General features: G+C 44.8%; 1 protein-coding gene across 1 annotated transcript in view; it reads right to left on the reverse strand.

Moving 5' to 3' along the window:
* Positions 1 to 27,816, reverse strand: part of DNAH6 (dynein axonemal heavy chain 6) — a 150,317-nt gene that overhangs the window by 90,019 nt on the left and 32,482 nt on the right. The window contains exons 16-32 of the mRNA XM_032469656.1: positions 27,616 to 27,744; positions 24,626 to 24,739; positions 22,060 to 22,203; positions 20,069 to 20,281; positions 19,275 to 19,367; positions 17,784 to 17,903; positions 16,962 to 17,142; positions 15,328 to 15,424; positions 12,661 to 12,880; positions 10,674 to 10,838; positions 10,477 to 10,590; positions 9,056 to 9,181; positions 8,815 to 8,970; positions 8,351 to 8,512; positions 6,417 to 6,554; positions 3,828 to 3,995; positions 1,729 to 1,877 (exon numbers count right to left, since the gene is read on the reverse strand). Coding sequence (XP_032325547.1) covers positions 1,729 to 1,877; positions 3,828 to 3,995; positions 6,417 to 6,554; positions 8,351 to 8,512; positions 8,815 to 8,970; positions 9,056 to 9,181; positions 10,477 to 10,590; positions 10,674 to 10,838; positions 12,661 to 12,880; positions 15,328 to 15,424; positions 16,962 to 17,142; positions 17,784 to 17,903; positions 19,275 to 19,367; positions 20,069 to 20,281; positions 22,060 to 22,203; positions 24,626 to 24,739; positions 27,616 to 27,744 — 2,489 coding nt within the window. The remainder of the gene's footprint in view (positions 1 to 1,728; positions 1,878 to 3,827; positions 3,996 to 6,416; positions 6,555 to 8,350; positions 8,513 to 8,814; positions 8,971 to 9,055; positions 9,182 to 10,476; positions 10,591 to 10,673; positions 10,839 to 12,660; positions 12,881 to 15,327; positions 15,425 to 16,961; positions 17,143 to 17,783; positions 17,904 to 19,274; positions 19,368 to 20,068; positions 20,282 to 22,059; positions 22,204 to 24,625; positions 24,740 to 27,615; positions 27,745 to 27,816) is intronic.

Consider the following 27,816-nt stretch of genomic DNA (forward strand, 5'->3'; position numbering starts at 1 on the left):
GGAGAGGACCACTTCCCCTCGCATGTCTGCATCCGTCTCCAGGAGAGGACATGACCAAGTCAGGTACAGGCTATGTGGCCGCGAGGAGAATGACAAGGACAGTTTCTCAAGCTCCCCCCATCAAACTAGACTTTATCTAACCTGACTTTACATGTCCCTGAGTACATCATGGTGATGCATAGCCCTGAGACTTCCTTCACTCTCAGCCCACAATGCTCTGCTCTGCTCTTGCTGGCTCTTATTTTTCCTTCGGTCACTCCGTCCTCTAAAGAGATGTGCAGAGCCTGAGCCAGTGAGTCGTGGCCCGAGGGGAAGAACTAGAGAGAAGACAGATTCCCTCAGAGACTCCGGGCAAGCTGGGGGTTTCACACGTTATAAAGTGTCCACAGGTTATAAAGAGAGCGGTTGGGGCCTGAAGAGAGGAAAGACTTTTGCTCCACTGGGAACTAGAAAGGAGCAGCCTTGGACCACGCTGTGAAGACAGAGGTGGAGTCTAGGAAGGAAGACCAGACTGAGGATTGAGCGATGGAACTGAGGCTTCTCCCAGCGCGTCCGGCTTTGTCAGGCGACCCGCAGGGCTGACTCTGGTGGTAGTGAAATTTCCCTGGGGGCTCCCGTTCTCATCAAGTCAAATAGCCTGACCAGAAGAGTATTAAGCTTGTGCTAATTATTAAGTAGAAAAAAAATCTGAAATAAAACAAATCCTTCTAACAGCTACTTCCCCAGTTTCTCACACCAGCCCATAGAATAGAGCACTTTGTAGCAGCTTTTGTGGACGCCAAAATCACGGTAAAGGGCACACTTCTCTTCTCATTTTGTCCCAGTGAGGGGGGGAAGCCGCGTCCAACAGGCACCGTCCCGAACAGCCCACCCACCCCCAGGTGCGGGGGCTCCTGCCTTTCTGGAGCTCAGTGCCTCCTCACTAGCAACAAAGCATAAGCAGAGGGACCACTAGTGACGCCACGCAGATGCCAGCCGACAATGCTGACTCACTCCAGGCATGAATCAGCTCTGAATAGTGAGCTGAAAGCCGTTTGTCTGCATTTGAGGATAAACAGCAGAAGCCACTCAACTAAACAGATGGCAAAGAAGAGGCTGCTGAGGCCAAACCCAGTGAAGCTCCATTTTGAAAAGACTGAATTTAATTAAAAAAACCCAAAAAACACATGACAGACTGCATGCCTTTTACGTCTAGTCACCCTGTCTTATAGGGGTGAAGGCTTTTGTACTAAAACCCACTGCACGGGACGAGTTCAGGGGAAACAAACATTTGCCAAAGCCTAGCCGAGACTCAGGTTCAGGCTGGGCGCAGCCACGTGGGTTCTCACAGTGAAGAACCATCCTGGGATGAAGATCGGAGCCCCATGTCACGGTGGCAGGGGGCGGGGGGGGTTCCAAGACAAGAATGCCAGCATCTGGCACTTGTTGATCTCCTACTGTGTTGCTTTAAGAGCCATCTGTGAGTGACTTGTTTTTTTTTTAATTACAAATCCTTAAAAAAAATTTTCTTATTTATTTAGGTAGGGGTAGGGGGTGGGGGGGTAATTAGGTTTGTCTATTTATTTACTTATCTTTTTAGAGAAGGTACTGGGGATTGAACCTGAGACCTCGTGCACACCAGGCATGCACTCTACCGCTTGAGCTACACCCTGCCCCCTGTGAATTACTTATTAAATGCATCTGATGACATGGTTTGGAGCTGGACTGCTGCCCACTCTGGCTCCTTACCCAGCCATGACCAGCACGGACTTCACGGCTCTCATGCCGAAGTCGTAGTGATCCTGCTGAGAGAGCTGCTCGCTGCAAAGCTTATACATCTGAGTCATCTTCCTCGCTAAAATCTTACTGGATTCGAATCCTTCGGAGTACAGGATTACCTAGAGTGGAGAGATGCAGTGCGATGCTTGTCATCTTACATTGCTGACAACATGTGAACATAGCACCAGAGCATGCAGAGTCTCCTTCAGGTGTCACGTCTCTCCAAGTCGTCACAGCCTTTAACAAAGGAACGTCAAGGCTGAAGGGCAAAGGGTTTTCTGTGCCACAAGGAGGAAGGTGGGAAATCATACAGGGACACCCGAGCACTGATTCTGCTTCCCTTGCATGGGTGGAGATGTGACCTTGGTGACATCTGGTTCAGGAGCAGCAGAGCCCACTGTGAAAATGTTCACATCGTGAAGGCTGGATGGCGTTGTAAGGCCTGAGTACAAACGCCAAGACGTGAGCTTCCCTGATCTGACAGCGTCAATTACAGTGACGCGCTCCCTGCAGGCTTCCCTGGGCTCAAGGGAAGGTTTGCGGCCTCTCCCGGGCCCTCAGAGGACGCTTTGCCTCTGACAACTGTCTGCACATTTGGTTAAATAAATCAGTGATGATGGTGGAGGTGAGTGTGGCCCCTTCCTCCAATCCATAACCTACTCAACTCACTGCAGCGGGCCTCAGAATGGAGCTCTGAGGGGATGCGGAGACTCCCGAGTGGGGTCTGTTCTGCTCATTGCTTTGCCACTACCTGTTAGCGCAGGGCTCTGTGACCTGCGGGTGATTAAAAACATTACTGATGACGGCTCTGACTCATTCAGTCTGTGACGAAGACAGGAATAGCACTCAGAAGACTGGATATTTAAAATCTCTCCAATTCATGACTAATATAACAGCAGGACAAAACACGAGATGCGAGCACAAGGTTGGACTGAGTACTAAACCTGGCTTTCCTCCTACCAGCTCTGAACAACGAGCAGGTCATTCATCATCCCTGCCCACAGAGGGTCTAGAGGGACCACCTGCCTTAACTGCCACACCCCGCCTTGCCCCCAGGGGGCGCTGGGGGACTCATGAGATGCTGTAGGCATTTTACTCATGAAAACGGTAATTTTTCCAATGATAGGATTTGGCCTGGTCTATTCTATTCTTAGGTAATTACTTTTACTTCACACAGAGGAATGTTTTAAATTAGCTGTTGTCAGGAGTTTATTAGCCACAGGAGTAATATGTGCTTTCTGAGAAGCTACGTTCTAAACAGGGTGGTGTCCCCTGTTGTGAAACACAGCACTGACTGAGCACAAGGGGCCTTCTGGAGTCCTGAAAATGTCCTATAGTTTGGTCTTGGTAATCACACACGTGAGGACGTGTGTAAGAATTTGCTGAGTTGCATCTTTATAACCTGCGCACTTCTCTATATGTAAATTATACCTCAATAAAAAGTGCCAAGAAAAATACACATAAAATTTAACTACACTGGTTCTTAGCTAGTATGAAGGAAAAAAAGTTTAAATAGAAAAATCCCTAGATAGATACAGAAGGAACAAATCCAATCATAAGTGATTTATCCATGATTGCTAGTTTTTGACTAAGCTGATACAGACTGGAAACCAACCCCTGCCCTCCGTCACAATGATTTGTGTTGGTTCTGCTCAACATCCCTTGACTCTAATAAAAAAATAATGCAGAGAGAGAAGTGAGAATAATACCATATTTTTAGAATGAATCTAGACATTTTAATTCCTACAGAGGAACTGATAAACCCCAGTGAACTAGTTAATTAAACTCATTTATTCATTCCAGTTTTGGGGGCTTACTACATTCCAGATACAATCCTGGGCGTGATTAGGATACAGCTGTTACACACACACACACACACACACACACATACACACAGAGAACAAAACATTCTATGTGGTAACAATCATACCCACACACGGAAGAGGGGACAATACCACGTAACCTCGGCCAGGGTGCGATCATAAAGGGAACTTTCTACCACAACAGAATCAAACGGTAAAGAAAAGAAACGAGCTCAAATCCTGGGCGCTCTGTGATGTGCTGCTCACCTCTGCAATCAGGGCGTAATTTGGAACCATCATCGCAAAGGGTCGAAACAGGGCTTTCAGATTATCCGGCAGCTCGGTTCTGCCTGCGTACCCGGGATTCATGGTGATGAAGGCTGCGCAGGTCGTCACCAACTTGATTTCCCGCCCCTCAAACATGAATCTAGAGAGCTGTCGGAAAGGGAGGGAAAATGTAAGTTAGCCCTTCTCCAGACACTTGTAAATTCCTTTCCGTAATTCCTACGCGGGCACAGAACTTGTGCAGTGGGCGTGCAGGCAAAGACTACTGGATCCTGCTGCTAGGACTGCTGCTCTCCTGAGTTCTGCCTTATTCACTCCCAGTCTCTTCTGGGCTCAGGATTTCCTGCCCTCTGCCTCTGCCAACTGTCTCCTCCTTCCCCGGCCCAGTCCTGCAATCTACTCAGCCACAACAGCCTGCCTGAGACCTGGAGAATGAAGAGGGCATTTCACATAGGTGAGCAGGGTGGCCATTCCCGTCAAAGGGAGCAGGAACGAGGCGCAGCCCCGCATGTTCGGGGAATGACTAGCTGTTCACTTTGCTAAAGGGTAAATTTCCAGGAGGAATGTGTAAGGAGGCTGGGGCCTGAGCATCACAAATCTTGCATGCTAGGCTAAGGCCTTGAGAGCTTTGTCCTGTGGGTCGGGGGAGGCGGAGAATTTTGAGCAAAGTGATAGGACCAAAGGTGGCCTTGGAGAGGTTAGACAAACTCCACTCAGGGCGACCAGGAAGGAGCTGTTACTGGGGAGATGACGAGAGCCAGAACCGGGAGTTCTCACTGCAGATGAGAGGTCCAGGAGATGCAGCTGAATGGCCTTGGTGGGGGCTTAGGTTTGGGGTTGACAGTGATGGGAAAGATTCAAGATGAAGCCCAGGGTCCCAGCAGGGCCACTGAATGGAGGCACTGTAATTAGGCGCGGAGAACACTGGGGAGGCCAGGATGGAGCTGGGCGGATGTGTCACAGCCCGGAGGAGAAAGCGCTGGATGGTACAACTGGAGACCCCAGTCCTGCTGCTTCTAAATGGCTGTTCGTGTTCCTCAAACCTGCATGTTTCCGTGCTTTAGTTTCCTCATCTGTTCTGGGGGTACCTGCTGCCCCAGCTGTCTCACCTGCCCCCTGGAAGAACCAAGGGTGAGATGTGGCTAGTCTCAGAGTCCTCCCACCTTCCTGTCACTGCACATGGTCGCCGCCCCATTGGCAACGCTTCAATGCTGCCGGCGTCCTCCGTGGTCCCTTCTCCTGCGCTCCCCACGCTTCGCCAAGGATGCTGAACGCGCAGCATGGAGATGATGGCTCACAACACGTCACATCTGGAGGTCCCTGCGTTTAGCGTAGGCCTCCCAGAGGGAGCGGAGGCAGGAAGGCGTGCAGTTGAAGAACTGCAGACTTCAGGGTCACACAGATGTATATCTTGTGTCTGTGCCGTTCCCAGAAGTGTTTTAATTTCTTCTCACCCGTAACCTTGGGAAGCACCACCTACTTCACACGGGCTTGGCGTGATGACGAAACAAGTGTTAAGTACAAGGGCTTGTGTAACTCAGAGCTTATTAAAGTCCGATTTCTGCTTTGCTTTCACCTGTTCTATAATTTGTTTTCTTGCAGGGGTGATACTCAAAATATTCAATAACTCTTGAGCAGGGCACCTTCCAGTGAGAATGACCCCTCTTCCTAGGGCTGGACCTGCGTCTGGAGGCCCCCTTGCTAGGTCAGAATGAACCCCTGCGGCTGGACCCTGAGGAGGTCTGAGGCCCCAGGGGTCAGGGTAGCGGTGGGGACCCTACAGGGACGCCAGGCAGTGGCCATTTAAATGTTAAACCACGGGCAAGGCTGTTTGGCTTGTCCTGGCTGAACGTCAGTCTGCCCTTTGGTGACTTCGTGACTGTATCCCACAAGGTCCACAGAGTGGTAGGGGACTCGGTCCCACTCTTCCCTGACACCCCTGCCCAATACAAAACCCCTTCTCCAGGAACATGCTCACGTGGGCTAAAACAAGTTGTAACCAGTGGGACCACTTTACTATCTTCATCTGACCCTTTACTCCTTGGCTTTTCCAGTCCAGTGAGTTCTGGAGAGTCAAGGTTCCCCTGGGTTCCCCAGGACTCCTCTCTCATTTTTCTACCAGCACTGGGCTGAGCCTGGGGGCCAGGATGAAGGCAAACCTGGCAGAGATGTAAACATCAAAGGCAAGAACAAGAGAGGTGAGGAGGAAGAGAGGAGTTGGAGGAGAGAAGGACAGGGAGTGCGTGCATGAGTCTGTGTGCGTGTCTGTGTGTGTGCATGTGTGTGTTGGGGGTCGAAGAAGAACAGGTTCTGCGAGGGCAGGGACAGAGTCTCACCAGCTCTGTGTCCCCAGGTCCCAGCACAGTGTCTGACATACAGTTGCTTCTCTGCGCTGCCTGGATGAGGAATTAAGTCACCCACATCAGCCCTGCTGCTGCACTGCTCGCCAATGACACTGGATGCACAGGAGAGACAGGCTAAACTTCGCACCGTCCCTCCTAAAACGCCACGTGCTGTAAGTCAGTTACAAGCGTGAGGAACGCGCGTCTGCGGACGCTGGCCCGGCCTCACCTTGGCCGCCTTGGCGCTCCTGATGGTGATGAGCTGCTGCGCGATGACCGACAACACTTCGATGTCGATTCGATTAAATTCGTCAAAGCAGCACCAGGCCCCCGACTGTGCCAGGCCGCTGAAGAAGCGCCCCATCATCTGAAAGCACAATGATGCCATTTGACTGCGTACTGGACAGCCGAACTCCTTCAAAGCTTACATTTTGAGCTGAAATACTAAGAGTGGTGGTATCTGCACATAAGCAACAGTGTTAGGGGCTGCTGGGCTGTGTCAGAAGTTAACACCTTTCAGTAAGAGGACGTATCTTTTGGCCTCTCCCTAAAATGATCTGAAGCTAATTTTTAGTTTTAAAAAAAATGACAATCTAACCAATTTGCCTACCTTTTCATAACCTCTGTAAATACAGGTTCCCAAAGAAGCTAACATGTAGAATGGACACACTTAATGACTTAAGAAAACCTTGAAAAACTTTACTAATGGAAGCTTTCGTTGTCGGTAACCTCTGCGTGGATGTTGATGGTTGATTTGTCCCTCTTTCGTTTCTGCCCCTGGAAGAGGGTTCTGTCACCACCTTCCCAAATGGTCTGGCCAAGGTGGAGGTGGCAGAGCGTCTCCTTCCCACTGAGAAGTCTGCGTCCTCCCCCATGTCTGATGGGATGTTGACAAGGACGACCTTCGTCTTTTTCTGAAGATCCTCTACACCCTTCAGGGGTCACTTAATGTTCCAGATCAGAAATCAACATGCTGAAACAGCATTTTTCCAAACTGTCATCTGAGGACTCCTGCAAACCTCAGAGTTTCTTTTAGGGGGTCCGTGAAGTCGAAGTTGTTTCATAATAATACTAAAATGCTATTTGTCTTTTCACTCTCATTCTCTCATGAAACCACAGAGTACGAAAAAGTTATTCATATGGTTTTAGTTTTCATGTTGCAAATAATCTTTAAGAAGCTGCCACTTGTCAATCTTTGGTGTCGTGTCAAAGAATATCAACAATTATCTAAAGAAGTTATTCAAGTAGTCTTGTCTTTTTAGAACACATATCTGTGTAAGGCTAGATTTTCTTCAAATAAAATAATGTATCTTAACAGAAATAATGTATCTTAACAGATTTAATGCAGAAGCAGATATGGGCATCTGGCTAGCCTCTGTTACACCAGACAGTAGAGATTTTCTTTTCTTTTTTTTTGGTTTCTAGATACCAGATTTTATTCCACAGTTCTTTTTTTTTTTTTTTAATTGAAGTACAGTCAATTACAACATGTCAATTTCCAGTGTACCAGAGATTTTCAAAAATATAGAACAATGTCACTCTTCTCAGTAAGTTTTTTGTTTGGGAAAATAGCTATTTTTCTCAAAAAGTGTGTTTATGCAAACATGTAATGAATTTATTATTGTTATTTTAAAACTAATAAATATTTTAAACGGATCAGTTTTAATTTCTAACATGGTAAATATCAACAGATGGAACCCATACATAGAAACAAAAGGTCTTTGGAGATCGTGATAATTTTTAAGCCTGTAAAGGGATCCTGTGAACAAAAAGCTTGTGAACTACTCTACTGCAAAATCCTACTGCGAATTCTCACCTCCTACATACTTCATTTTCAGTACACAACTCTGAGCTGCTCTTTCCTTGTTCCTAGATTTCCCTGTTATTCTGGCTCATATGTCATCTGCTATATGTCTACTTACTGTCATGAACAGATTAAATTTTACCACCAATTGACAAGTCCTCCCCTGGCCTTGACCCTACCTGGCCCACGCAGACGGCCTTGTGCTGACGCTTCTTTGTTCTGTTTATTCCACTTTAACTATCCCTTGCCCCACTAGTTTCCCCCCATCACCCCATCCTTGTCTTCTTTTGATATGTCACGTTGCAAGTGGAGAAAGCCACGTAAAACTTAACGCGCATGTTCCGCTGCCAGCACTGCACCTTGTAGTCCAAACCGTCGGAACAGTTGAAGACCACGCACTGGATGGCGAGAGCTTTCGCAAGGTCTTTGGTGGTCTCGGTTTTCCCAGTGCCAGCAGGGCCAGCCGGTGCGCCTCCCAGGTCGAGCTGCAGAGCCCCCATGAGGCACAGGTAGCAGCGATCCTGGAGAAATTGAGAAACTGTCATTATTGGACGGAAGTGACTCTGGCTACAGATCCTTAAGTCCTTTCCTTTTTATAGCAGGAGGGTCAGGATTTCTTATGAAATTCTATGACAACTGAAAACTACTCAAAAATCTAGGCACATAATTAAATACTGCAAATCTCTGCTTTACAAAGATGTATTTATGGTAAATCCTTTCAATGTCAGATGGAAACTTTCCAGGACAATTTTGATTTTAAAAAAACGCAATGTCAACACTGCATGTCCTGTATCCAAGTGAACCTAAATGATCAGGAACATACCGTGAGAGGAGTGATGACCAGTCTCGGGCAGGCACCCAAATACTCATAGCCGTACGTGTACTGAGACAGCGCCATTCTTGCCACACAATTGTCCAGGTCTACGTCCCAGTAATAGCGCAGCTGTCTCTGCCAGTCAAAGGATTCGACTTCCTCCACCTGCGCACGTGGTATCAATGATACGTGTGTTGGACGCATTGATTTCAGAAAAAAGGAAGTGATTTTATTTAAACGGAACAGTTACCTTGGCTTGAACAAGCTCAGTGACTATGTCCCTTGCGTGTACATCAATAGTAATTAAGGCAGTTACGATGTTTCTGTGTAATTTAGGAAGCCTGCCTCGGACTATCGCAGCCAGGGCATTCAATCTCTACAAATTAAAAAAAAATTGTGATAATTAATTTTCCAAAATTAGCTTACATGGATATCTTTTTACTCTTAAATTTGGAAGAGACATTTGCCAAAATTTGCCAAATTTAATAAGAATCTGTAATTCTGTGACCAATCCAGACAACAGTTTAACTTATTTAATTCCCGAAAGACTTCCACGAAGTATATACTATCTTTCCTCCCATTTTGCGTTGGAGGAAACTGAGGGTCAGAGAGGGTCAGCGAGTTGACGGCAGTCAGAGTTATGAAGTGAGGAAAGTGAGACTGGAGCAGACGTCTGCCTCCAGGAAAGCCCACACTCTTGGCTGTCACGGGGTGACGTCTCTAGAGAAGACGGTTCTCCCCGAGAAGGAAGTGTGATTCAGGTCGTGCTCCTCATTTTGGGGGATAGGTTTTCTTCATTTGTTTTCATTTTTGGATAATAAGGACCCCCGAGCATTTTGACCACGCAGATGATTGATTAAATGAAAGCATTTTTACTAGGCTGAGCTCCCGATTTTCAAGGAAATGGTTAAATTTTTTCCCAAGAAGAGCGTTGCCTCTGAGAGCCCTGAACTGCTCTGTTGCATCTTCATTCAGGCTGACCTGAGCGGGGGCCGCCTCTGCACAGGGCTCAGTGGGACCTCCCTTAGAGAGTCTCTTCTCTGGGGCTCCTTGAGATGAAATGCTACTGAGGACCTTCATGAGAGTTTTCTCTTATTTCAGGAAAGCTGTTTCTTCCTTTTCCGTTTTAAGGGTGATTCTTCAAAAGTGCAACATTGCTTGGAAGTAGAATTGAATTTGGAGTTAAAGGTTTGGCCCAGCTGTGAAGTGGCATTTCCCAGCGATAGCCCCCAGATTCTTGCAAAGCGGTATTTAGTTCATTCCCTTATTTATTGTTTTATTGACAGTTGCCTGAGGGGTCAACAAAGAAGCAGAGAAGCACGTGTTGAGCCTAAGAGTAGAAATGGCACAAATCCTGCGGTTCTCCTGGATCAAATAAACTTCCGTGGGAGGCAGGACCCACGATACCATTTCCCCTTGAACGCTGCAAACCATTATACTTCCTTCTAGCTTTTAATATAAAGTATTTATATCAGTACTGCACAAACATCAGGGTAGCGTCCCTAAGAAAACTTGAACATAAATGGCTTCGGTGAGACCCCCAAAGCTTTGTCGGTCATGTCTGAGCGTTGCAATCTCTGGAGCAGTGGATTTGTATTAACCTTGCCAATAAAAGCCACTGAGACCGTCTTGCACAGCCATATGTTCAATGTCCCCCCGCCATGATCTCACCTCAAAGTTCACTTTTTCAAAAGCTTCCAGGGCCTCTAAGTGGTGACCGGCTTCTCCTTCCAAGCACTCTGTCAGATCTCGGCACCACATGATCTGAGAAACGGTCAGGATCACCTGCAGGGAAACACCTCCTTCAAATGCGGGCTGCACCTCACTAGAACAGGGTGCGAGGCAGGAGCTGCAGGAGCGGGGGTTACCTGAGAAGGGTGGCCGGCAACCACCCATTCGGTCCTCGGTCTCCCCAGGTAGTCGGCGATGGAGGCCTTGCAGAGGCGGCGCAGAGACGCGAACATGGCCTCCTCCACTTTGCCCAGCCACTCCTCCACGTTGCCGCGGGCCTTGAGGCCTTTCCCCAGACTCACCTGGAAGACAGTCAGCGCTGACACCCTGGCTTGCGTGGAACTCGCAGGCAGTACGTCCTCTGTGCTTCCCTAACAGAACCCTGAGCCAGCGACACGGCGGCCTGACCACGAGTACTGGAACTTTCTATCGATGCCCCGCTCGACACCTCTCCTTACCCGTCTCTGCTTAGTGCTTTGTCTGCCTGCTTCCCCCCGGAGCCGATTCCTGGAAAGAGGAGTCCCTGCGCACCACACGAGTTCTTTTACTTTCTTCCCCTACTTGCTGCTGTGTGAGTTCTGGCCCAAGCCACCCCCTAAGCCTGTTCAGGTTATGAAGGTTACCAGAGCTCGCCCAGTTGCTGACACTCCTCAGCCTTGCTCATTTATTTCTCAGACTTCTAATGACCTGCCTGCTCTGCCTGTCTGGGCTCCTGCCTCTGTCCGTCTTCTGCCCGCCCTTTAAATGCCATGCTTCCCCCAGACCCTGGCTTAGGTCGTCCCCTCCCTCTCCTTGTGCACTAGGGATGAGTACGTTCTTCTGCAAGACGATCAATTTAGGACAAGTAACAAAAATCTTATCGAGGTATAGCTGATTTGCAGTATTAGTTTCATGTGTACAACATAATGATTCAGTATTTTTATAGATTATACTCCGTTTAAAGTTATTCCAAGATAATGGCTATATTTCCCTGCACTGCACAATACACCCTTGCTGCTCATTTGTTTTCTGCACAGTAGTCTGTACCCCTTAATACCCTACCCCCATCTTGTCCCTCCCCCCTTGCCTCTCCCTGCTGGTAAGCACTGGTTTGCCCTGTGAACCTGTGAATCTGTTTCTGTTCTGTTCTACCCACTAGTTTGTACTATTTTTTTAGATTCCATGTACAAGTGGTAACATAGAGTATTTGCCTTTCTCTGTCTGACTTATTTCACTAGCATGAGACCCTCCAGGTCCATCCATGTTGTTGCAAGTGGCAACATTTCATTTGCTTTTATGACTGACTAGCGTTACCTTGTATATACACAGCACACCTTCTTTATGCATTTATCTGAAGGACACTTAGGTTGTTTCCGTAACTTGGCAACTGTAAACAACGCTGCTGTGAACATTGGGGTGCAGGTGTGGGACAAGTGAAATGTTGATGGGCTCCAGCCACTCCCATACGCACACCACTGCGTCCTACCGGGACGGAAATCCTTGGCACTTCTCTGCATAATCCCTCAGCATGGAATGCTGTCCCTCCCCATCTCCTGTCCAACTTCCTTGGCTGACTGTGATGATGTGTCCTCCCAGTGTGGTCACATGGTTCCCCACAGTTCGCTAACACGCTCACCTGCGTGGTGCTTACCGTATGCCAGGCCCTGTGCAGCGCCCTGGAGACAAACAATGACAGCTACTACGTCACAGCACCCGCCGGGTACTGGTCTAAGTAGTTTACAAGCAGTAACACTTAAAACCCCCCCCAGCAACTCCTTAACCAGGCACCGTCACTCCTCTTCCTCTTGTAGAGGAGGCTGAAGCTGGGGTGCAGGTGTCCGGGCAGTAACACCGGTGCTCCTAGCAGTCCACACAGTGCCCCCTGCGGAGGGCTGAGACCTGGATCCAGTGTTTTCCACTTTGCTCCCAAGAACCGAGCACGTGCCACTGTTAATGCATTTACTGTGGGGCTTCTTAATTGTTTGTCTGACTATGTCTCCGCTGGACTCTGAGCTCTTTGAAGGCAAGAATTTCATCTTTGGTCATCTTTGAAGTTCTGAGACAGCAGAGTACCAGTACACACCCTCCGCCCTCAGAAGAGAAACACAGTTTACCCACAAAGAACCCTAGACAGAAGCACCTTACCCTCTCTCCCTCTGGTGACAGCATCGCCAGAACGTCGTTAGTGTAAACCTTTTCTGGCTCTCCGTCCATCCCAGGAATCTTCCCCTCAGTGGGAGGCATGAGAGCAAACTCGAGCTTCGAGATGGAGTCGAAGCACTTCCTTAAGTGCGGCTGCACAGCCTGGGGGTTTCGGGTCTGGGCCAGAATCTCCAGGAGTTCATCGTTTGACAAGAAGTAAAATCTGGATGAAAGAATATACTTAAAATGTAACTTGAAATTGAAGCAAAGCCTTATGTAAACAGGAAAGATAAATCTCTTGGCCGTATCCCTTCCCCAGCCACTGATTTCCTGGACCTCTAACCCAGTGGTCCTGGGTTTCTGGGGAGGCCACGTGTCTCTAAATATGATTGTTATGAAAAATCGTGCAGATGCATCTCAGACATCAAGAAATTAGTGCCTGGAACAGAAAAGGCAGGTATGTTTCAGAAAAATTGTAAAAATGTAGCTCCTGCTCTGGTGCTGATTTGCTCCCACGTCTCACGCTTGGCTAGCAGCCCCTGGAGTAAAGGTGTGCATGTTACCTGGTTTCTCTAGAACCTAGCCTCGTACACCCACATTCAGTACACGATTTGCTGCAAAGATGCACAGGAGGCTGCCGGAACCTTATTTGGTTCTGTCGACACACACACGTGGGCCATGCTGGTGTGACCCTGCCTGGGATTTTCTTGATCCTGTCCAACAGGGCCATCTGGAGGCATGAAGGGACCCTATGAAAAACCCTGGAGAAGGGACACACTTGGATGCCCAGGGATGAGACAGAGGGATGAGGGTCTGGCTGGAGAAGACACTTCAGTCCCGCGGAGGAAGCTGCCTGTGAGAGGTCCCTAGGGATTGGAGGGACCCCGAGACCCCACGGCAGGCCCCACGTGAGAGAGGGGGCCAGATGGGTATCAGCCAAGTAGACCTCTCCTCCCCTCCCTGCCCCAAACCTGGAGATCCCAGAACCCTAACGGGAAGGGAGAGGGTTGAGCACCACACATCCTCATCACCACTGAAGCCTTCAGCCCTGCATCAGGCTTGGCCAGAGAAAGGGGAAGTTTCCACTTTGAAAGAAATTCAGAGTTTTGATCATTATAGACTGTTTATTGAGTTATGGTGACAAGACTTTTTTTTTGTATTATTATATGAGAATGACCAGAAAATCCACGAGGCCTGCTCAAGATTTTATCCAGGGACAGGAAGAGACTAGTCCCCAGCAGGGAACACAGGGGCAGCCATTAGAAACAAAGATGTTTTGGGTTGCACTGTGTTAGTCCTGCTTCTTTGAAATACCACGTGCAGTAATAACTTGTTCCCCTGCCTCTTTGCAACATATGACACAGATAATCATCAAGATTGGTCAACAAGCCCCATGAGAGCAGGAACAGTGTCGCCTACGTTCGCCTTGTGTCCCCAGGACCTAATTTGGTCCCTGGCTCACAGTAAGTCTTCGTTAAGGCCTGCAGCGTGAAATCAACCCTGCACAGGGCCTGCTGACACCATAAACATGGCAGACCTCGTTGATGTAATTCTAAACAAAAGGAGAAATAAAAGCCGACGCTTCCTGGTGTGCAGCAATACCACAGGTCAATGTGTGCTCAGGTTTCTTTGAAGGTCAAAGGCAGGGTACAGGCTGTCTCTGGCCTTGGGAGACTCAAGTGGGAGCCCACTGATTTAAGAGTGAAATCAACAAAAGGCACGTTCCAAACCTCAAACTGTCTTCCCCCACGCTGCCTGAATGACGTTTTGGTAAGATTTGCGCACATTCTTTAAAGCCCAGCTGACTGTGTTAAACTTGGCCAGCTCTTCCAGATCTTGGCTATCTCGTGCACACACCTGCCCCGTCCTGGCACCCAGCAGCAACCCCTCTCAACCACATAGCCCACACGAGCACCTAACCCCGGCTAGCTCAGGGTTTGTTCTGAGACAGACTTTAACAGCTAACAGGAAAAAAAATCCATGAAAGATGAACTGTTCTGCGATGTCCTCTGTGTTACGGTACAATGGGCCCCAGTCACCGAAGTCAGGCATTTCTGCTAACCACCAAGAAGTCACACTCTGGTCACAGACAATTATATTGTAATTGTGTATTTATGACTGTCTGCCTGTTAACCCTGAGCTCCATTAGAGCAGGGACCTGGTTTTTTCTTCTTTGTATCTTTAGCACTGAGCAAAACGTTTGGTATGTTTTTAGAATGAATGGATGAGTAAAAAAATTTCTCCTGGAATTTGTTAAATGACCTCTTAGAAAAATTCTGCAGTGATACCCTTAGGCCACCAATTAACCTAAGAAACCTGCTCCGGCAACACAGGTCTTGCTAACTTTTCACACACACATCTGTGGACACACACGTGTGCAGACACACACAGACACACCCAGCAGTGAAACACTGCTGTGATCAAGAATCCTTCCAGCACACCTCAGGTGCTTACCCACTTAAACATTTACCAAATATGTATCTTCATCCTTTAGGCTGACGCCCCCCAAATCAACACATTAGCTGGGCTGCCAATACCAAACGTCTTTCCTGCTTCCCTTTCTGGTTCCCTGATGTTTTGAGGTTATAGTTTGCTTTTAAATACAGCCTTATAAGTTCATGGGTACTCTTACAACAACTAAAAATATTGTCGGTAGCTTTATAAACTTACCTTGGAAAGATAACTCTTTTTGATTCTAAATATGCCTCTAGACACTTCTGAATTTGGTCAAGTAATGCATTATTGTTTTGAAAAGTCTCCAGAAGTCCTAGAAAAACAAAGTATTGGTAAAATTGTGTTACAATAAAGAAAGAATATAATTTAAAATGGAAATAAAATATGATATTAATATTTTTAAAAGCTTTGGTTTTATTTGATAAAAGAATGGTCTAATAAGTTAAAATTTGGCGGGTTGGCTAAGGATGTTAACTATTACCTTTAATAATAACATTCATTTTAATACTTGCTACAGATGGACAAGTTCTTAATTTGAAACCTTCTTATCTGGCATCCCCCGCTTTTGGGGGCTGAGGGTGCGCAAACCAAAGCCAAACAGCTGCCTTGTATTTGACCCTCCAGACAAAGCCATTCTCTAAACACTACGGGCTGTCTGTCACTCTCTCGCTCACGTCTTCTGTTTCCTCTGCCATCTTTAGATGCACAAGCGATGGCAACAGCATCCTGTTTCTCTGTCACTGACCTGTAGCACCTCAAGGAGCAAGATACACGTTTCATTAACTTGGAAGGTCTGGTCCCTCTCCCAGTGCCTGGCTGCCCCGCCTGTCCAAGAATCGAAGCTGGTTTTTCCCACGCTCCTGAAGACTCTACGTGAACAATGACCCAACCCAATCCCCAGCCCCGCAACCCCCCACCAAGCACGCTCACCCCTCGCCCCCGCCCCGTGTGCTCCAGCCCACCCCCTCTGGCTTCCTTGCTGACAGCGTGCTCTTACCGCAGGTCTCCGCCTCTGTTCTTCTCTGACTTTACAGTCCTCCCTTAGATCCACACGCATGTTTCATTTCCTCACTCATGCAGATTTCTACTCAAAAGCCACTTTATCAAAAAATCCTTCCATCTCACACACACACACACACACAGAGGCATGCAGGCATGCACACGCACTACAGCCCCCAGCCACTTTTTAGCCTCTACACCCTGCTTAATTTTTCTTCACAGCTTTATCATCACCCAAAATCATACGGACAGGCCCACACTTCTTTTTCTGAAATCCCTAGGACCAAAGGTATTTTGGAATCTTTTTTTTTTTTTTTTAACTTTCAAAATATAACAGAAGTCTAGTAGAGACTGGAGGCAACACTCTGTAATAAAACGTATTGATATTTTTCTTTCTCTTTCTGGTTTACTTCACTTGGAATGATGATCTTTGGGAGTTCGAGATTCACAGACACTAGCTACTATATATAAAATAGATAAATGACAAGTTTCTACTGTACAGCACAGGGAACTACATTCAGTAACTTGCAGTAACTTACAATGAAAAAGAATATGAAAAGGAATACATGCATGTATATAGAGGACTGAAACATCATGCTGCGTGTCAGAAATTGACACAACATTGTAAACTGACTATACTTCAATTAAAAAAATATTAATAACAACAACAAGAATAATAGTAACAGGGTCCATTCATGTTGCTTAGTGAGAGTGTCAGGTGGACCACGAGCATTCCTGGTCAGCAGTGCTGACTAGAATCAAGGGTTGAACGTCACCACACGTTAGTAGAATCTCACAGGTGATGGATGTTTGGGGTGACTGTGAAGTCTTTCTGTTGGTCCCTTTTTTACCTGGTTGGGTGGCCGCTCGGAGGGCGTTGGGGAGCCGGTTCACCTTCCTCATGATCTCCTTCCATGACTTATCCACCTGCAGGAACATCTTGGCCTCCGCAGGCAGCTGCCTCTGAATATCTGGAGCATTAAAAATACTTTCCAGGTAGAGCCAGTTTCGCTGGCAGTTCAGCCACTCTTCCTAGGACAAAAAATAGGAATCCAGATTTTTTGACCTCAAATCAAAAACACATAGGAGCTAAGGGTGGCTGCTGGCTGACAGCCAGTGAGAAAATGAAGTCCTTAGTCCTCAAATTGCAAGAAAATGATTTCTGCCAAAGTCCCTCCTTAGCTGAACCTCTGATGAGAACCCAGTCCTGGGCCACATCACTCATTCATTCACTCATTTTAATGGAGGTACTGGGGATTGAACCCAGGACCTTGAGCAAGCTAAACACACGCTCTACCACTGAGCTGTACCTTCTCCCTGCACCCACATCTTGATTGAACCCTTGTGAGATTCTAAGTAGGAGACCCTGTTTAGCCATTCCTGAATTCCTGACCCACAGAAACTGTGGGATAATAAATGTATATGGTTTTATAACACTAAGTTTGTGCCATTTTGCTTCACGGCAATAATACCTAATACAAGGGTGAAGGCATCATCTTCTAAAGAAGAGCTTAATATATCTGCATCTTCCTTACATTCCAGGCATAATAAAATGTCAATAATGAAATCTCAGATCTTAAAGGCACGGTGTTTAAATGACTGCGAAAATGATTTCTAAGGTCCCGTGGCTCTCCAGTGCTCTGGGTCCATGACCTGAAGTGGCCCTTACTCACCAGTGTTTGGTTAAATAAAGCAAGGTGCTTCTGCCAGTCATCCACTCGCGCTTTCAGGGGACCCACGTACCGTGATGAGGCCATGGTGGCGATGTTGATGGTGCTGTCATCAAGAAGCACCTTTAAAGAAAAAGGCGAAGAAAATACATACAACATCACGTGTTTGTGCTCTGAAAAATAGTTCCTCATATTAAACTGCAAGAGTCCATTTAAAAGCCAGCTTTTTGAATGAACAGCTGAGTACCGCCTACTTCCCTACCCATCCACTCCTCCTCCTCCTCCCCTTCACTAGGGCTTACAACCCACTAAGACGTTCTCTCAAGTGTCACCAAGGAACTTCTGATGGTCCAATCCCAGCCATTTCTGTAATTATTAATGGCACACACTGTTCCGCTCAACCCCCTTCTTCTCTGTCCTCCACAAGGTATCTGGTACCTTCTTTATCCTAGTTGGTCTTCCAGGTCTTTATTTCCCAAAGTAATCAAAACTCGAAAAATCACGTATATTCTCTATCCAACGAAACCCCACTTTCCCTCAATAATCTTGAGGAAGAGGAAAGCTGAACTCATTTGAGTGATTATAGACAGTTTTTCCTCTACTTCCCTCCCCTCTCCCCCTCCCCTTTATACCACAACAACCCTCCTAGTACATGCACGTTTTTAAAATGTGTAGGATTTTCATTGCTCTACTTAAATTATAAACTTCTTGAGAGTAGAAGCTCCATCACCTGCCATCGCTTGGCCTCAGACTGACCGGTCTTCATCTGGGGTCTGCTCCCCCTCCAGTGCCCAGAGTGACGTCTGGGACGGCTCTCCCAACCCACACCTGGCAAAGCCCTTTCATCTCCAATCCTGGCCTGGGTCCACCCTAACAGGCCAGGGCTTCGCTGTTTAAATTGGGCCATAATCTCCAGATCCCACTGCTGAACAAATGCGCTTTTGGATTTTATGTCACTAAGAATATTCCAAACATGTGGGCTGATTTATCTCCTTTTGGTGTTAACGGAGCACGACCACCGGCCTCTAATCTCAGAGACTCAAGCGAACTTAGCTTCTTGGCGTGCTATAGCCCTGAGACGCCCATTCACGCATCTCCGCCTCATTTAAAGGGTTTGAGGTGCCTTCCGTTCTCACTTAGGCCTATCAGATCCCCTCTGCTCTTTAAGGTTCGGCGTGTCTTGGCTGGTCTGGGAAGGATTCTCTGATCACTTCAGCCCCAGCAGATCTCTTTGCTGTCCTAAATTCCTCAACAGTCACCAACTACAGGATTATAACTCTCACAAACATAAGCCATTTCTTTTGCTTTGCTAAACTATTTCATGTGCAAGCATTCTCATCAATTATTCATACTTTTATTTTGCCTTCCCAATTATGTATTTTTCCTATTTAGTAACTCCTATATTTCATTCCTTCATCATAATCTCCCAAGGACTATTTAGGACGAGGTCTGGCAAGAATCTTTACTGTAAGTTTCAGTAACCCCGTCACCCACCTGTATGTCATCTGTGCCGCCCAGGATGAACACATCTTTGGAGTCGCGGTGAGGGAGAACGACAAATTCGGTTGTTTTCCAAGAATCCTCCACCTTGGAAACAGTTCAAGATCTCTTAGGATATGTACATTCACTTGTGTTTAGGTACTTGATAAAGGTATGTGGCGTGACGTAAGTGATAACCCCGGAATGATCCTATTCTCCTGACTGCCTTTAAAATTCTTGGTTAGATGACACTGATTTGCTTAATTTCATTGACCAGCATTAATGCAGATGAATAACTGGGGATACTTTAATGCATATTCCCTACCGCTCTGTGCTTTAATTAAAAAGGACAGAAATTCTTTCCACACAGGTGATGGGTAGGTGCGCGTGTGTTCTTAGAGAAAGCAGGCTGAGTGTCCCGAGGAGGGAAGTCTTCCCAGCGTCTTTCTGAACCGCTTTCACAGAGTTAGTCTCCCTTAGCATGTAGTTTGAAAGACAACGTATTTTGGCCCAAGAGGTCTCCCTTGCTTATGTGGTTCTTTATACAAGCACGCACATTTCAAACCTTGCTGCCGTCAAGTTCACGTTGGACTATAAGCTAAGCAGAGGGAAGGTACTTACAGAGGAGACAGCAAGGATAATGGTAATAAATGTGAGGCAAGAGCAGAAGGGTAACGGACAATGAGAGGGTGAAACTTCAATGTTAAAAAAAGAAATCCATTCAAGTAAAACAAAAGTTGATGATCTTCCCACCAAATATGAAAACCTTTGCGCTCCCTGAACTCAGAATACACATTTGTCAGATTTACCTTTTTAAGAATTGTTTCTAAGGCAGCTTCTCCAGAAGCCTGTCCAGAAATGTCCTGAATTTCTTGGCCGAAGTCAAAAACGTGCAACTCGGTGAGCTTCTCCAAGGTTAAGGAGACGTCAAGGTCCACTAGAGTGGCGTCGACTGTCTGTTCAATGGCTGCCCAGTGTCGAGGCTTCAGGGTTGGGTTCCTCAGGTCAACAATGACTGGAAGCTGGAAAACAGACACTCTCAGAGGAGCCATGCTTTTTCTCTTGAAAACAGCCTAAGGCTTCTGGTTTCAATTTGGGCACGTACAGAGCTGGAAAGAATACGACTTACACGCTTACGACAAAGAAAAATACAGGCAGACTACAAGTGAATGACTTGTATTGAATCCATCAGAAAAGTGAGGTCAGTACCCGGAGTTTTCTCCACAGCAAGAAACAGGACCTGAGAATTTGCTTCCTGATGGACAAATGATTGGGGTTTCCATTTAGGCTACTAAGACGATTTGGCTAAATTTAAAAAAATAAATTGCTATTAACTTAATATCCATTTCTATAAGGATCTCCGATTCATTTTATTGGAAAATGGCATTGAAAACCAAGATCTGGACACAGGCTATGTTACTGCAAGAAGCAATGAGACAGAACATAACCAACCCCTTAAGTGTATGTAGGCTTTGCTTCGAGACTTCCTTTCAAAGAACAGTCTGGAAGGTTGGGTAGTAACTTTACAGTGGAGAAAATGCTACTTCAGCCATGTGATCAAGCTTAACAGCATTAGTGAAACGTTGCACTGACGGCATGTGCCTTTAATAAGACAGGATAAGAATAAGACTTCACCCCAGTCTCACTCTGAGAAAAATATCAGACAACCCCAGACTGATGAACGTTCTATAAAATGCCTGATTATTACCAAGATCATGAAAAAACAGGGAAAGTCTGAGAGTCTGTCACAGTCTAGAGGAGTCTAAGAAGACAAGACATCTAAATGTAATGTTTATTCGGGAAAGGATCCTGGGACAGAAAAAGAGCATCAGATAAAAATGGGAAAATTCAAATAACTGATGGACTTTATTTAATTGTAATATATCGATATTGTATCATTACTTGTGACAAATGTATCGCACTCATGTAATATGTTAACAGTAGAGCAAACTGGGTATAGGGCACGTGGGAAACCTCGATGTTACAGTTGTAAGTTATCTGTAAGTCTAAAATGACTTTAAAATAAAAAGTTTGTTAAAAAAAATAAATGAGGCAAAAATTGATGGGACGTAAGGGGATTAGACACATCCACAATGATACTGGGACGTTTCAGCGCTCCTCTCTGAGTAACTGATGGAAAAGTAGGCAGAAAACCAGTATGGAGATGGATGACCTGTACACTACAGTCAACAAACTTGACCTCATTGACACTTGCAGAAAAATCACTCATAAATTGCAGAATACATGTCTTCTTTAGTTCTTTTCCTCACCTTTTAAAAAAAAATCTAAAACTGCTTGAAAGGAAAAGAAAAAAAACCCACATCCCCCTTTCTTCAAATTTCAAGTACTGGTTTAGCAGTGATTGGTTTCAAAGAGCCAGCTCTGCATGCCTACTGCCGGGCTGCCCCGCCTTTTCACATTGTGGCCCGTCTGGAAAATGCCATACTGTTTGGTGCAGCGATGCAAATGGGCAAGGCTGCCCTCACCTCACCTGGCTGAGGGCTGAGCAGATCAGCATGTTGGCTTACCTACAGCCCATTCCTGCACTGTTCCCCCACCACCTGGTAAACTCTTGCTCTGAATGCTCCTTCTAACCAAGGTCTTCAATGGCATGATTTGGCCAGTTGAAGATAAGGATGTAGTCTGCGGCTCTGTGATAACTGAATTTGCCTACTGTTTCTCCTCTCACTGCAAAGCTGACTAATATAAACCGGAAAGAATTCCTGGCTCTGATCGTTCATTAGCATCAAGTAGTAACTGACTGACCTGGAGTTTCTGAAATAATTTCTACCAAACTTACCTTTTCTTTCATTTTCTCCACCTTATATTTTAGCTGGGGGACTACGCTGTTGGGTGGCAAGCCCTTTTCCAGTTGAGTCACAAATTTGGCATATTTAGAAACTTGACTGTTTAGAAATTCTGGATCCAGGCAGTCAAACTTGGCCTACGAAAAGTAAGAGGGAAAAAAAAGAAGTTAAGACGTATGACCAAAGGCAAACTTGAAACCGTACATTTCTTTCAACTCAAATTTTTTGGTAGCTACGCTGCTAATTGAAGTCAACTCTACACCCTTGGAAATGGCCTTACTTACTATGGTTTCTAACAATAAACTAGGCATTGCTTGTTCATTACTCTCATGTCCTTTCCCCACACCATCAAATGCAGTATTACAATCCTGTAATTAATTCCTGACGGCCAACCCTTGTAAGTTTATAAATAGCTAATTTTTACTCTTGCAACCTAGAAATTTCTCACCAAACAGTCTTCATTATTTGAGTATGTACCCCTTCAATATAACTGATTTAAAGATGTACTCCAATACATGCATGTATCTATAAATATATTTCTCAGTTATATAAACATTTAAGTGTACACATGTATTGACATGTCAGATGGTCATATGGACTGAAGGCAATAGGAAATTTGTAAAAATGAAAAGACACTCCATGCTCATGGATTAGAAGAATTAACATTATTAAAATATTCATACCACTGCTGGTAGGAATGTAAATTGGTGGAAAACAATATTAAGATTCTTCAAAAAATTAAAAATAGAACTACCACAAAATTCAGCAAATCCATTTATCCTAAGAAAACAAAAAGATATATAAACACCCATATTCACAGCAGCATTATTTACAATAGCCAAGAAATGGAAACAACCTAGGTGTCCACCAATGGATAAATGAAAAAAGGTGGTAAATGTATCCGATGGAATATTAGTCAGCCATAAAAAGAATGAAATCTTGTTACTTGTGACAACATGATGGACCTTCAGGGCTTTATGCAAAATGAAATAAATCAGACAGAGAAAGACAGATACCATATGATCTCAGTTATATGTAGAATCTGAAACAAAATTAAAAAAACTCATAGAAACAGAGAACAGATTAATGATTTCCAGAGGAGGGGGGTGGGTGGGTGAAATGGGTGAAGGAGGTCAAAAGGTACAAATTTCCAGTTATAAAATAAATAAGTCACAGGGCTGTAACATACACTATGGTGACTATAGTTAATAATACTGTATCACATATTTGAAAGTTGCTAAGAGAAGAGATCTTAAAAGTTCTCATCATCAGAAAAAAAAACTTGTAACTACACATGGTGACAAATGTTAACTAGACGTATTGTGGTGATCATTTCACAATATACACAAACACAGAATAATTACACTGTACACCTGAAACTAATATAATATGTCAAATATGCCCCAATTAAAAAAAGAAAATTGTAAATGTTCTTTTTTTTCCCCCTAGATTCAACATTTTCTTTTTGCCCCCTAATGGGTCTTCTTGTGCACTTCCTACAGTAAATTCACCCCACTTTGGAAGCCACTGCTCTGACCTATGGTGGTAATTAGATAACTCTCTAAGCTTCTTCTTAACTCCTCAGGAGCATTTTCCACTTCTGAGATAAGTGACGAATGAGTTATATAAGAGCTCTTAAAATTCTCTGATATCACAGCATGTATGTTTGTTTGTCTTCTGCTTTCTCCACCAAAAGGTAAGCTCTGCGAGGGTTCAGTCTTCTTGCTTTTTATCCTCCTCTGGTACCCACAGCACCAGATCATCATCTGGGAAACATTATTGTGGTTTAACTCAGATATGTGACTTCTAATTATAGGTATCAGTGCAGGTAAGCTGAACAAGCAAACGTAAAACAGTATTTGTGAAGCTGATGGCATTTCTAACACACCCACATCACACTCGGAGAGTAGATGGGCCATCCATCTATTCTGCCTACTAGTGGGTCGACCCTTGCTAAAAGTCTGAATATAAGGGTAGACCCTAGAAACCAAACCCTGTGGTACCTGGCCCCCTAAATGAGAGAATTTACTACTGTGAGCTCTTAAGGGAAGAGCCTAGATCTCATTACTGTGATTCTGTTCTATCACAGTAAACAAAATGACTTCTTTTTTTTTTTTTTAAAAAAAAAGGACAGTAAGCTCAGAGCCTAAGCTAACAGAAATCTGACACATGTAGATCAGAAATGAAATCCTACAATCCTTAAGAACAGCTGGCTGCAGTGTATCAGGACAACACTGTGTTCAGAAGTCACCACAAAGCAGTTAAATGTCATGCAGTGAGGCCCCTCGATGCGTCTTTCATTTAGCGTTTACACAGGACCTGAGATGCCTACCTTACAGTAACGCGTCCTGCTCTGTGCTACACAGTGACAGAAAGACCTTTGTGCATTTCACTGTAAAGCTGATAATAACACCCATAGAACTATAACACTGCATATCCTACTGAAGTTAAGAATATATCAGATTATTAAAAAAAAAGTATAATTCATGTCTTAGGATTTTAAAAGCTTAATTAATATAAAAATAATTTAAGAATTGAGAGCTTTGTTTTCTTTTTTACCTTTAACCATTCTTGCTGAAGTTGATCCCATTCAGATAAAGAATCCCAGAGCAACTGTTTGAGCTTCAATTCAGCACTAACTTCTTCCAAAGCTTCAAACTTGGACACTTCTACCTTTAAAAATATAATAAGCAAAATGCACTATTTAATTTTCAGATATAGAGATCCTATGTTACCTTCCTATACTAATTTTTGATACAGTGACACCTTAGCAGAATATGGACTGAGAAAGTAAAGGAGAGACAGAGGCAAACAAAACAAACCCAAAACACTATGTATATTCAACTTACCATTTGAGTGACAAATTATAACTCTTTATATTTCCTTAGAACTTGGAAATTCTCCAAAGAGTACAAAGTCATTATTCCTCAAGTTGGATCACACATGTACACACATGCCTGGCCTTTTGGGGAAGATACCTGAGTATTCAGAGGCACCGACATCCATTAGGGCTTTTATCTTATTTGACATAAGAGGCAGATGGCATTTGCCTGGTAGCTGGTGGAGGGGGTGAGAAGACTGAAGAGAGGGAAAAGCCCAGTGTCTTACCTCTTTCTAACTCACATATTATATGTTTAACATGTATGTATATGAACCCTACACAGAGAAAGGCTGCAAGAAAATTTGAAGAAGCTGTTTTCATGGCTTGGAGGTAGGGAAACCTCCAGGAGGCTGGCCACACAGAAACTGTGAGCCTTGTGATAAGCTAGGGCTTTAAACCTTCCACCCAACAGCAGCAAATGCACAATTCTTTCCAGGTGCACACAGAACATTCCCCAGGACAGACCATATGATAGGCCACAAAACAAGCCTCAGCAAGTTTAAGAAGATTGAAACCATCTTCAGGATCTTTTCCAGCTACAATGATACGAGACTAGAAATCAACAAGAGGAAAGCGGGAAAATTTACAAGTACGTGGAGGCTAAACAACACACTTCTGAACACCCAACGGGCTAAAGAGGAAATCAAAGGGAAATAAAAAATATCTTGAAACAAATGAAAATGGAGACACAGCACAGTGAAACCTATGGGATGCTGCAAAAGTAGCTGAGAGGGAAGTTTACAGTGATAAATGCATACACTAAGAAAACAGAAAAAATGAAAACGAATGTATGTATGTATATGCATGACTGGGATGTTGTGCTGTACACCAGAAATCGACACATTGTAATTGACTGTACTTCAGTTAAAAAAAAGAAAACATTAAGATCTCAAATAAACAACTTAACTTCACACATCAAGGAACTAGGAAAAGGGGGAATAAGCTAAACCCAAAGTTAGCAGAAGAAAGAAAATAACAAAGATTAGAGTAGAAATAAAACAAGAGACCAGAAAAACAGTGGAAAAGGTCAATGAAACTAAGAGCTGTTTTTTAAAAAAGATAAACAAACGTTAAGCTAGACTAAGAAAAAAGAGAGAAGATTCAAATAAATAGAATCAGAAACGAAGAGATGTTACAACTTATGCTACAGAAATACACAGGATCACAAGAGACTACTATGAACAATTCTATGCCGACAAAGTGGGTAACTTGGAAGAAATGCATGAATTCCTAGAAACATACAACCTACCAAGACTTAATGAGGAAGAAACAGAAAATCTGATCAGGCCAATAAGGATGAAGGAGATTGAATCAGTAATCAAAGACCTCTCAACACAAAAAAAGGCCAGAACCAGAGGACTTCACTGGTAAATTCGACCAAACATCTGGGGGTGGGGGGAGAATTAATGCTCATCTTTCTCAAAGTTTTCCAAAACATTGAAGAGTTAGGAACACTTCCAAACTCATCTTACAAGGCCAGCATTACCCTGACGTTAGGGATCTAGCCTTGTCTTCACTAAGAATTAGAAATGATTTCCTAGGGCAGCTAAGCCTTCACTCATATCCCCCCAGTGACCGAGAGCTGCAGAGCAAGGCTGGACGTGAGGTGATCAGAAAGGACCATAAAGTACAGATACGAAACACGGAAGGAGGGGACACACTTCATTTCAGGCTCTGGCTCAAGTGATGCTGCTCTTTCTGACCCGAGGAGAACCCACCTGTTAGTTACAGCTTTTTATCAAGCACTGTTTCCTCCATAGCTCCCTTCCTACCGCATACTCTCCAGTCTTACAGGACAGTTATAACTCAATTTGGGAACAAGTCTGAGCCCTCATTCTCTCAGGCACAAACCTCCTGCTTTGAGTACTGCACCGGCTGCACTGTCGAGTGCAGAGGTCATTATTTTGCAGGTTGTCCTGCCAAGCCCTGGGCTCTCGAGCGGACACCCAGAGCCCCCGCAGACCACTCTGTGGCCATCCATTTGGGATTCTGGAACAGATTAACGCATCCCCATGTGAGGTCCAGGCACTCCTCCAAAATTTTAGGGGGAGACTATTAACACCTCCCTTGTTGCTGGTGGCCTTCTGGTTTTCATCCTAGGAATCTTTCTATCATCATTTCCTTTTAGTCTCTCTAATAGCTGTTGAAAGCACTTATATCTCTCACCCATTTCTCTTCTCTCTTTTTTTTTTTGAGGCATATTTTTTATCCCTTTTGGACCATCCATCCCCTGGCTTAGCCAAATTCTCTTCTTTTATCAAATTGGCACATCAAACCAGGGCAAATCAGGCAATACTGATGAAATCATAATACACAGATAAGTGTAAAAGAAGCTCGAATATTACTTAAGAAAGAATAGAGGGGCTTTAATTGACCACCTTCAAAAATCTATGTACATTTCAACAGAGAGACTAGACCCTGGTCTGAGGATTTGTCTATAATTCATAATTTTTTTTTAAAAAGAAGAGGCTTTGTCTTGCATGTGTAGTAACTTTTAAACATTTCAAAGGCAAAGAACACATCATATTCTGTATTTCAGACTGTTCCAGCACAGTGACAAGCACATAGGTGTCCAAACACTGAATATTTACAATCACGTTAATGAAAACGCTTCGCTGTCGGTGCCATTTCTAGGCACACATTAGAAAACGTGCAGAGCTGTCATTACCTTAAAATTCTTCTGATAGGATTTATACTGAAACGCGCGTTTCTGAAGATCGTCCAGAACGAACTGCAGATCCTTCAACATGACCTTTATTTTGTCTTGGTCAGCATTAATATCCAAAATCTGTGGATCCTGTAAAATTAAGAGAGTTTTTGATGAGTTATGCCTACTTTTTGATGTACACCATTAAGTTAAATAAATAAA

Source organism: Camelus ferus, chromosome 28 (genome assembly GCF_009834535.1).
Source record: "Camelus ferus isolate YT-003-E chromosome 28, BCGSAC_Cfer_1.0, whole genome shotgun sequence".
NCBI lineage: Eukaryota > Metazoa > Chordata > Mammalia > Artiodactyla > Camelidae > Camelus > Camelus ferus.